The sequence below is a fragment of the Lithobates pipiens genome, unplaced genomic scaffold, assembly GCF_037356315.1.
Source record: "Lithobates pipiens isolate NorthernLeopardFrog02 unplaced genomic scaffold, aLitPip1_a1.2 Scaffold_10, whole genome shotgun sequence".
NCBI classification, from domain to species: Eukaryota; Metazoa; Chordata; class Amphibia; order Anura; family Ranidae; genus Lithobates; species Lithobates pipiens.
The window spans coordinates 92,679,020-92,691,292 of NW_027507686.1; the positions used below are offsets into that span (position 1 = coordinate 92,679,020).

The window sequence follows — 12,273 nt, forward strand, 5'->3', positions numbered from 1 at the left end:
ACCACATTTAGTGTCAGTTGTAACTGTAAAAACTGTCAGGACAGTTAGTGTTAGGTCCAGGGTAGCCCCCTACCCCCCCAATAAAGGTTTAACCCCCTGATTGCCCCTAGAGTTAACCCTTTCACCCCCTTTTGCCAGTGTCACTAAACGATCGTTTTTCTGATCGCTGCATTAGTGTCACTAGTTTTTTTTTAGGTTTACCGCCAGGTTTTTAGTGTTAGGTACCCCCATATACGACCTAATAAAGATTTTAACCCCCTGATTGCCCCTAGAGTTAACCCTTTCCCCAGCGATCACCGTATAAGTGTCACTGGTGACGCTGGATAGCCAGTTAGTTATTAGTTAGTTCCCCGTCAGGTTTTTATATAGCGTCAGGGACCCCCATATACTACCTAATAAAGGTTTTAACCCCCTGATTGCCCCTAGTTAACCCTTTCACCATTGATCACCGTATAAGTGTTACGGGTGACTCTGGTTAGTTAGCTTTTTATAGCATCAGGGCACCCCCCATTTATTACCCAATAAAGGTTTAACCCCCTGATCACCCGGCGGGTGATATCAATTAGGTTTTAGGGTCAGATAGGGTCTGCGTCGCCCCGGGCAGCGCTAGGTTAGTGCCAGTACCGCTAACACCCACGTGCAAAGCATACACCTCCCATAGTGATATAGTATCTGAACAGATCAATATCTGATCAGATCTATACTAGCGTCCCCAGCAGTTTAGGGTTCCAAAAAAACGCATTGTTAGCGGGATCAGCCCAGATACCTGCTAGCACCTGCGTTTTGCCCCTCCGCCCAGCCCACCCAAGTGCAGTATCGATCGATCACTGTCACTTACAAAACACTAAACACATAACTGCAGCGTTCGCAGAGTCAGGCCTGATCCCTGTGATCGCCAACAGTTTTTTTGGTAGCGTTTTATATTTAAATCCTGAAGGCAGTGCTTGGTTTTCGGGGTCCCGTACGCAGCTAGGCTCCCAAAAAGTCCCCCACATGTGGTATCCCTATACTCAGGAGAAGCAGCAGAATTTATTTTGGGGTGTAATTTCACATATGCCCATAGCATGTGTGAGCAATATATCATTTAGTGACAACTTTGTGCAAAAAAAAAAAAAAGTGTGTAATATTCCCGCAACTTGTGGCAAAATATAAAATATTCCATGGACTCAACATGCCTCTCAGTAAATAGCTTGGGTGTCCACTTTCCAAAATAAGGTCATTTGGGGGGGTTTTGTGCTATTTTTGCATTTTATGGCCTTCGAAACTGTGATAGGTAGTGAGAAGTGAAATCAAAAATTTGCACCCTTAGAAATCCTGAAGGCAGTGATTGGTTTTCGGGGTGCCGTACGCGGCTAGACTCCCAAAAAGTCCCACACATGTGGTATCCCCGTACTCAGGAGAAGCAGCAGAATATATTTTGGGGTGCAATTCCACATATAACTATAGCATGTGTGAGCAATATATCATTTAGTGACAAAAACTTTTTTTTTGTCGTCATTACTCAATCACTTGGGACAAAAAAAAAAATATTCAATGGGTTCAACATGCCCCTCAGCGATTTCCTTGGGGTGTCTACTTTCCAAAATGGGGTCATTTGGGGGGGGGGGGGGGGGTTTGTACTGCCCTGCCATTTTAGCACCTCAAGAAATGAGATAGGCAGTCAAATTAAAAGCTGTGTAAATTCCAGAAAATGTACTCTAGTTTGTAGACGCTATAACTTTTGCGTAAACCAATATACGCTTATTGACATTTTTTTTTACTAAAGACATGTGGCTGAATACATTTTGGCCTAAATGTATGACTAAAATTGAGTTTATTCGATTTTTCTTATAACAAAAAGTATTTTTCCTTTTATATCGTAAAAAATTAAATCACAGAGGCAATCAAATACCATCAAAAGAAAGCTCTATTTGTGGGAAGAAAAGGATGCAAATTTCGTTTGGGTACAACATTGCATGACCGCACAATTACCAGTTAAACAGTGCAGAGCAAAATTGTAAAAAGACCTCTGGTCCTTAGGCTGACAATTGGTCCGGGGCTTAAGTGATTAAAGAATGGCGGTACCTCCAGTTCCTCATTTGTTAATATTTTATATAGCCGCGATATATCCTTTTTTACTCCCCCATAATTGGTTAATTGGATCCTGTCTAAATTGTCCCTAGTATGTATGAATGTGAGTTAGGGATCTTAGATTGTAAGCTCCTTGAGGGTAGGTACTGATGTGAATGTATAATGAATGTATATGTAAAAGCGCTGCGTAAATTGACGGCGCTATACAAGTACCTGAAATAAATAAAATAAATTCATTACCATTTAATCCGTGTTTTGTTTTATCTCAAAAAGTGTATTTATTTTCCCTTTATTAATTATATCTCTTAATTGTGTACTTTCCCTAACCCAATTCCCTCCTATGTCCCTTTTCCCAGGAAAAAAATAATCGTTCTCTTTCAAAAAAGGTGAATTATATTTCCATTTAAATTGTTTGTGAACCAAGTCCCATATTTTAAGTGCATGTCTTGTCAACTCATGTTTATTTTCCCCCAACCCCCTATATTGAGGGGGGTTCCATATTACCCTATTCAACCGTGCTCCACTATTATTCTCTATTGTAACGCATTGCTTTTCACTTTTTTTCCTTGTCCATTCTATGACACGTGATAACACCACTGCATGGTAATATTTTTCTCCTTGGTTTTTTCCTTGTTTCAGTGTGACAAATTAGATTCTGGCTTTTTTATTTTTCCAGATGAATCTCATTATAAATCGCTTTTAAAACTTGAAAATAGTAGTGCGGCAAGGCTATAGGCAACATTTGAAACTTATAGGTAATCTTTGGTAGTAGAAGCATATTCACTGTATTAATTCGTCCTATCTAGGAGAGAGATCTAAATGATATTTTTTTTTATTTAATCTAGTAGAGGGATATAGTTTTCTTTTTATATTTTTTAACAAAGTTGCCAATTTAACTCCTAAATATTTTAATCCCTCTTTCCTCCAAGGGAATTGGAATTCCTTTTGTAGACTTTGCTCTTGTTTGTTTAAATTTATGTTTAAAATCTCAGATTTATTCAGATTAATTTTAAAGTTTGATATTTCTCCATATTGTTTTAGAGTTTTTAGTAAATCTGGCATTGTTATGTAAAACAGCAAGTCATCAGCAAAGGCCGCCACTTTATGCTCCACATCTCCAACCCTAATTCCTCCTATGTCAGGACTAACCCGAATTGTTGCCAAAAAGGGGTTCGATAGACAATACAAAGAGTAATGGGGATAGGGGACACCCCTGCCTCATCCCATTCTTCATTTCTAATGATGAGGATAGTTCCCTATTAATTTTTATGACCGCGGTCGGTTGTTTGTATAATACTTTAAACCAATGGATAATTTTTGAGCCTAATCCCATGGAGTCCAATGTTTTTATCATGAGTCCCCAGTCTACCTTGCCGAATGCCTTTTCAGCATCGATCGACAGGAATAGACCTGGGGACCCACCGTTTTTAATTTTCTGGAGGAGGAGCAATGTTCTCACTCCACTGTCCCTCCCCTCCCTCCCTGGAATAAAATTACCTGGTCGGGGTGGCCTAACACTTTCATCAAATCTTTCATCCTATTTGCCAAGACTTTTGCATATAACTTTGTATCGGCATTAAGCAAGGATATCGGTCTATAGTTTGAGCAACAGGTTCCATCCTTCCCTTCCTTCAATATTACAGTTAACGATGCCGCCTGTGCATCTCTACTCATTTCATATTCTATCCCCGGTCCATTCATATATTTACATAGCCTTGGCACCAAGATCTCCTTATAATTCTTTAAATAAAGGGTCGGAAACCCATTGGGTCGGGGCTTTTCCGAGGCAGTTTCTTGTAAAGCCTTATTAATTTCCTCTTCAGTTATGGGTTTTTCTAATGCATCACTATCCGATATCTGGGGAATTCCTGCTCTATCCAAAAACTGCTTTGTTTTACTTGCTTTATCTTTATCATGTTGGCCCTTATTTACTGCATATAATGCCCCATAATAGTTCTGAAAGACTTCTGCTATCGCCTTTGTTTTATATACCATTCCCCCATTATTTTGAATCTTTTCTATGTACCGTATATACTCGAGTATAAGCCGAGATTTTCAGCCTCTTTTTTGAGGCTGAAAGTGCCCCCCTCGGCTTATACTCGAGTCATCGCTGTCTGCCCGCTCGATCAGCGTGTCGAGCAGACAGACAGCGGCCATTCTATTCAAAAGCCGCGCCTCCGGCTCCGCCTTCGCCTGTGATAGGCGGAACACTGAATTTCCCAGCAGCCTGTGTTCCGCCTATCACGGACATCGTATCATCCTCGTACTACGGACGAGGATGATACGACGTCTGTGATAGGCGGAACACAGGCTGCTGGGAAATTCAGTGTTCCGCCTATCACAGGCGAAGGCGGCGGCGCAGCTTTTGAACTTTACAATGGCCGCCGACGAAGAGGGCACGGGACGGAGGCAAGGCAAGGCACGGCACGGCACGGGACGGGACGGGGGCAAGGCAAGGCACGACACGGGACGGATGCAAGGAGGCAAGGCACGGCACGGGACGGAGGCAAGGAGGCAAGGCACGGGACGGAGGCTCGGGACAAAGGTAGGCTGGACACACACACACACACACACACACACACACACACATGGATGGAGACACACACAGGGATGGATGGATGGATGGAGACACACACACACAGGGATGGATGGATGGATGGAGACACACACACACAGGGATGGATGGATGGATGGATGGAGACACACACACACAGGGATGGATGGATGGATGGACACACACACACACAGGGATGGATGGACGGACACACAGGGATGGACGGACACACAGGGATGGACGGACACACAGGGATGGACGGACACACAGGGATGGACGGACACACACACAGGGATGGACAGGCATGTCTCACCCTCGGCTTATACACGAGTCAATAAGTTTGCCAGTTTTTTTGGGGGTAAATTGGGGGCCTCGGCTTATATTCGGGTCGGCCTATACTCGAGTATATACGGTAATTTATAGATTTTTTTCTTTAACGTCCTAGCAAAATGTTTACTAGGTTTATTTCCCCAGAGATATCCATCTTTCAATACTCTATTAAATGTTCTTTTTGTATCTTGTTTCATGAGATCTTTTAGTTCTTCTCTTTTTATTACCAATAGATGGAAGCTTCCCTGATGTTGTCCTTTATATTTTTTATGAATTTGCTCTAATCTATATATCTCATCTATTAATAATTTCATATTTATACTTCTCTTCTTTTTTTCCCCATTTCTACGTTTTTTTTTATCTTGTATAAGTGCTTCATTTAGGCACCAATTATATGGCGATTTTTGTATTCCCATTACCTTCATTTTCATAGTCACGGGGGAGTGATCAGATAGCGTTGATATTCCTATATTTGATTCAGTTACCCTCTCCAATGCTTTATGGTCTACCAGTATATAGTCAATTCTAGTGTACGTCCCGTGTACAGGAGAGTAGAACGTATAATCTTGCGTTTTGAGATGCATAATTCTCCAAACAACGAGTAACTGATGTTGTTGCATTTTCTGTTTGATTGTTTTTAGAATTACACCTCTTGTCCCCTGTACACGGGACGTGCTATCTATTCCAGGATCCATGCAGAAATGTAAATCTCCGGCCAGTATAACATTGCCTTAACTCCTGCAGCGGCATTATAGAAAAAGACCATGGCTTCCTGTCCCCTGATGATGTGGATTACCATGAAATGCGTTGGGTACAGCCGATTTGTGACGTCACTGTGCTCTTCGCTGATGGGGAGGTGGAGCGGTTTGTGATTACTTATGAAAGTATGATATTTTTAGACCCCTTGTGACTATTTTATTTATAATAAATCCTGCAATTGTTGACGATATTTAGAAATGGAATCTATTTATCCATCCCAACCACGACACTACCTGCCAAGAGTTTGCATGTTCTCCCTGTGCCTGCGTGGGTTTCCTCCGGGTACTCCGGTTTCCTCCCACACTCCAAAGACATGTTGGTAGGTTAATTAGATCCTGTCTAAATTGTCCTTAGTATGTATGAATGTGTATTAGGGACCTTAGATTGTAAGCTCCTTGAGGGTAGGGACTGATGTGAACGTGCTGCGTAAATTGACAGCGCTATATAAGTACCTGAAATAATAATAAAAAAAAATTATATATATATATATATATATATATATATATATTTTATTCCTTTTATTCCTTTTTAAGTGACACAAACCCAGGCTGGGTGTACATTGAATTTGCAAAGCCACTGAGAGATTTTTAGTGGGGAACCAGGCTGCCAATGCTGAGGAGCTAGGTTGTTGCATTAGAGACCAGAGAGTGCTCCCTTTTTTCTTATGCTGCTCTAACCTCTTATAGTTTGGAGGTTATTTTCTGGTAAGGAGTGAACACAGCTGGTGGTTATTAACACGTGAGCACTTGATGTTGAGACATTGATTATTAACCACTTTAGTTTTAGATATCTATTAATATTGACATAGATGTCATATTGAGTTTTGGTTAATTTATTAATTTGAGTGCTCAAGCATTTTGAATGTGTTGATATTTAAAGAGACAGCATATCTACCATTGATCAGTAAGGGGGGATAAAATACATAGCCATTATTCACTCTGGAGAAAAGTAGAGTAAGAAGGGATATGATAACTTATATCAAAGCCAATAACTGTAATAAATGGTTTACTCTAAAGTACCTTAAGAGGACATGCAGCCACAATCGAGGTTAGAGGAAAAATAGACTTTATAATAATAAATAAACTTTAGATTGTGGAAAGGGTTATTTATTGTTAGAGCAGGGAAAATGTGGACCCCCCCCCCCCCCAGTAGCAGAACTGACAGAGTGTCGACAACTTCAAAAAACTTCTAGATGTCTTCCTCAGGAAACAGAAAACAGAATATAAAGGACTGTGGAATTGTTGGAGAATAAAAATCACACACACAGATAAAACTGGATTGACCGGTGTCTTTTTCAACCTTACAAACTATGTAATGGATTTCTGCATCCTCAAGGGTCTTACCTCTTAGCATGACTTGCTGTTGTCGAGCTGAGCAGATTAGTCTTGTGATTCCTTCAATTATTTGAGTTTTGGCATCAGGTTCTTTTTCTTTTGGCTTCTTGCTAAGGAAAATTGTTGGCACTAAAATAGAGAAAAAGTAAATACAGTAAAACTTGTCATGTGTTCCATGATCCAGGCCACAGATTGTCATTTTTAACAAAATAGATTGAATATTATGCTATACAAAAATAAATACATAAAATATTTATTGGCGTATAACACGCACTTTTCCCCCCTTAAAATAGGGCGAAAACAGTGTATGCATGTTATACGCTGTCACTGAGGGAAGGCAGGAACGAACGCCACCGAAATAGAGCCGAATCTCCTGTGTATTCGGCATCACGCCCAATCATGCCTCTGGGAAAGCTCCTAGCATTGACATCCCGACATTGGACATCATAGAATCTGGGACGGGGGGGTACTGGTTGTGACGCCGAGCCGAGTACACAGGAGATCCGGCTCTGTCTATTTCGGCAATGGCAAGGCTGCAGATGGGCACTGATCAGGCTGCAATTGTGGGCAAGGCTGCAGATGGGCACTGGTCAGGCTGCAATGATGGGCACTGGCGAGACTGCAGATGGGCACTGATTAGTCTGCAGTGATGGGCAATGGTGAGGCTATAGATGGACACTGATTAGGCTTCATTAATGGGCAATGGCGAGGCTGCAGATGGGCAAGGGCAAGGCTGCATTAATGGGCACTGACCCTTATTTTGCTTCAAATTTCTTTATTTAAAATGTATGTTTTTTACCTGAAACTTCTCTCTTAAAATTAAGGTGCGTGCTATACACCAATAAATACGGTATCTTCAGCACTACATAAAATCACCAACTATTTACCCACAAATATTCACTCATTTCCTAAATTACTAGTAAAAAAAAAAAAAAAAAAAAAAAAAAATATTCCTCCAATATTCCTGATAACTGCTGGAGAGAATGAGCCAGGTATATGCTGCTCCATATATAGTGGACCAAAGTAGCAAAAAATGTTTGGCGCTAGAAACATCTCAGGGCTTTCTTCACGGTAATTGTGATGTGTTGAGATCCCTTCAGCAGCTGTGTGAGAGGTAGGCACCAGGAGCAGTGCCAAAAAAGTCCTAATCCAGAGAACTAGGCAGCGCTTGGAGGACCACTAGTAGTGTGTGTGTGGGTGTGTTTGCACAAGTGAAGGTCACGTGACACCAAAAAGATTTTGCGATAAAATCAGCAAAGAATTTATTGAAGTAGTTCAATTAAATCAGGGGTGTCCAAACTTTTTTAAAAGAGGGCCAGATTTCATGAAGTGAATATGCGTGAGGGCCGATCATTTTGCCTGACTTTTTTTGAACCATTAAAATTAAATGCAAATTAAATATTTTATGCAAAGTTGATTGCAAACGGAATACTATTCCTTTTGTAACACTGATGACAATATATGATGATATAGAATATATAGATCTTCTTCGCTCAGGGTAACGATGAGCTTAGGTGTGTCATGTTTAAAAAAATTAAATAAATGATATATAAAAATAAAAAAATAATCTTCTTTAGCCTCTGACTAATCCCCAAGCACCTCTCTGTGTAAAGATGAACTTGAGCATTTGTTATTTTTTTTTAAAATAATAATCTTTTCTTTAGCCAGCCAAATCCACCAGCGACTCTCACTGTAATGCCCCGTACACACGATCCGAAAATCGTACGGAAAATACCGCTTTCGAAGCGATCGTACGATAATCGGATCGTTAGTACAGAGCTTTCGAGAGCCGATTAGGACAGTTCATCCGATATTATTCTATCGGACATGCACGGAAATTTTTTTCGTACGATTTTCGTTTAATCAGTACAGCTATCGTTCGAAAATGCAATACAAATGCATTACAACACATGACATCACTTCTGAATTTTTTTTCTGTCGTGCGGGAATTTTCGTGACTTTAGTAAACTCATCAGATTCGATCTAAGATTAGCATGCAATAAAAAACGGATGATCATTCGTCCGATAATCTCATTGTGTGTATGGGGCATAAGGGTGAGCTTGGGTGTTTTCTGTTTTTTTTTTAAATGATAATCTTTCCTTCAGCCAGCCTAATCCACCAGTGCCTCCCACTGACTGAAAGGAACCGCATTCCGGTTTGATGTGGCCCCCACTTGGAATATATATATATCTATATATATATATATATATATATATATATATATATATATATATATATATATATATATATATATATATATATATATCTCTATCTCTATCTCTCTATATCTCTATATCTATATCTATATATATCTGTGGGCCCCAAGCTCGAGCACGTTTTTTTTTTGCTTTGAATATATCTATCTTCTTTAGCCTGACAAATCCCAGAGCGCTACGCTCATTGTTAGGATGAGCCAGGGTGTGTGGCTGGAGCGTGTTCAGTAGTCGATGTGCCCGAGCAAAAAAGAAGCTGACAGCGCACAGCATCACTGCCAATCACAGGCGCACATCACTCCCAATCACAGACATTTCCGCGATCTCTGCATCTGCAGTCTGCAGATGCAGAGATCGGGAATAGTCACAGTGCCTGTGATTGGCTCTACGTGCTGTCAGCTTCATAGCGGCTCTGGCACATAGACTTCTGAACACGCTCCAGCAACACTCCCAGCCACATGCCTCTGAGCTCTGTATAGCTAAAGAAGATAGATATATTCACAGCAAAAAAAAAAGTGGGGGCCACATCAAACTGGAACGCAGGCCGCAAATGTCCCACAGGCCAGACTTTGGAAATGCCTGAATTAAATGAAATAGTACAATTAAAACTATGCAAGATTTACTCAAAGGCCACAGTAAATGAGAAAGCAAAAACTCACTGTCTGAAAATACCCCTGTATGGTGCTGACTCAGCCTCCGGGCTCAGGTATGCTGCTGTGGTTTGGACAGCTGTGGGCAATGGAGTCCCGATGAATTGGGGGCCCTGGTAAGGGGGGGAACTGTACCTCAATGTTAGAATCCTAAGGATGTGAGCACGGCTCAGTCCAGTGAAACAGTCTATCGCTAAAGAGAAATGCAGAGACAAACAGCCTATATTCAGGAACTGGCAACCCGGGTGGGACGTCATGCCCTCGGAGACACGTCAGTCAAGGAAAGGGTCTGAGAGCAGGGGATTGAATGCAAGCATGGCTGGAATGTAGAGATGAAAACGGTCATCATGACAACGCATTGGCAAATTGGTATACAAGGGCCGCACTATTCGCCCACTGTTTCGGGGAACATTGCCGCCTAGTGGAAGAGGGAAAAGGCAATTCGAGTCCCTCGCACTTTGCGGAATGCCACCAAAAATACACACATGGACTTGAAGTCTGGGTGGTGGAGCAGATACCCAGGAGTCTCACAGAAGCAGAGATTTCATTGGCTCTGCAAAAAGTTAACATACTGGATATATTCTTTAGATACATTTTCTCCAGGCGGATTGAGCTTCAAACCTGAGATTGTCACGATTTTGTAATACCCACCTTCTTTGCCTGCTGAATGATTTTTTTCTTTCCTTTTATTTGGTGGTTGGTTGGGTAGATAAAGAAACATGGGTGGTAGGTGTTTTTCGCTTTATGTATACAGTACAGTATATTAGATATTATTTACCTACATACATTTACACACATAATTTCTCCTACACAATGGTGTTCCCCAGAGAACTCTATGCGTGTTCCCCAGTCCCAATAATGTCCAGCCAGGCTTGCGGCTGACATCACTGGTACGGAGCCACAGCATCCTGGTGACTATATAGTATAATAGCCCAGGAAAAGTGCAGAACCCTGGTAACATATCTCACCCCTCCCAACCCAACCCCTCTTTCCTTTTGTGCATATTGCACAATGTGCCACCTAGCATGACAACCACATTGTTGCATAAGAATTTGTAGGAAATAGCTTGCATAATTTTTGACCAACCAATAATTTCCTTATTCTCTACATTAAGGGTCTCCAAACTTTCTAATCTCCTCCTTCAGAGTTTAGGAGGGCCGGACTGTGGCCAGTGGGAGTAAAAAAAGGTTCTGAAGTCAGTGGGAAAAATAAATGCCCCATTGTTTGTTCCAATGAGAGTAATTGCGTGCAAATTGTTGATGTCAATGGGAGAAATTGTGCCCCATTGATGCCCATTGCTGGTGTCATTGAGAGGAATTGTCCCCCATTGTTGGTGTGAATAGGAGGAATTGTGCCCCATCACTGATGTCATTGGGCCCCGCCGCTAGTGTCATTGAGAGGAATTTTGCCCCCTTGGTGTAAATGGGAGGAACTGTGCCCGCTTCATTGGCGTCTGTGGGGGGGGGGGGGGGGTTATGCCCTAAAGTTGGTATCAGTGGATGAAATAGTGCTCCAAGGGCCGGATAAAAGCAAGCAAAGGGCAGCAGTTTGGAGACCACTGCCCTACGTGCTCCCTACTTAACTCATCAGTTTTTGTGCATATACTTTAACCTAACAGCTATATTGCCTGGAGCTTAGCTTAAAAATGATGCACATACAATGTTTCTAATAACTTGACCTATTCAAGATCACACTAAATTAAAATGTATATTAGCGGTCTTAGTATCATTGGTTGATGGACTAAACCTGGCCCCTACACCAGATACATATTCCTTTTACCAATTATCAGGCTATATAGGTCCATATCCTTAGATAATTCCTTATAACAACTATGATATTTGGGTGTACCTGATAATTGGATTTTTGTACTCACCGTAAAATCCTTTTCTCTGTAATTCACTGACCGACACAGCTCCTCTCTGTAACAAAATGGGTTGTTAGCCCTATTACTGGAGATTACTAGGCAAAGTTGTAATATAACACTTCAGAACTTTTAGTTCCGCCCATGGGGCGGTCCCTATGCTACAATCTCGCAGCCTGCTCAGGCAGAAATCAGTACGTCAAACAGTATAACGTAAAGAGAAAAAAAAGGAGGGGCGGGTGCTGTGTTGGTCAGTGAATTACAGAGAAAAGGATTTTACGGTGAGTACAAAAATCCTATTTTCTCTTATATTCACCGACCGATATGGCTCCTCTCTGTAACAAAATGGGACGTCCCCAAGCAGTGCCAAACGAGGGGTGGGAAAAACAGCATAAAAACTTCATCCACCATGGCAGGTGGGAACTAGTGAAACGAAACCCACAAAAAAACAGAAGTGCGTGGAAAAACCACCACAAAACCCAGGGTATCCTCAACAGGAGT

At 41.5% G+C, this 12,273-nt stretch overlaps 1 protein-coding gene across 1 annotated transcript in view; it reads right to left on the bottom strand.

Annotated features, from left to right (window-relative positions):
- PACS1 (phosphofurin acidic cluster sorting protein 1) overlaps positions 1-12,273 on the bottom strand; it is a 654,146-nt gene that overhangs the window by 65,628 nt on the left and 576,245 nt on the right. The window contains exon 22 of the mRNA XM_077450086.1: positions 7,057-7,176. Coding sequence (XP_077306212.1) covers positions 7,057-7,176 — 120 coding nt within the window. The remainder of the gene's footprint in view (positions 1-7,056; positions 7,177-12,273) is intronic.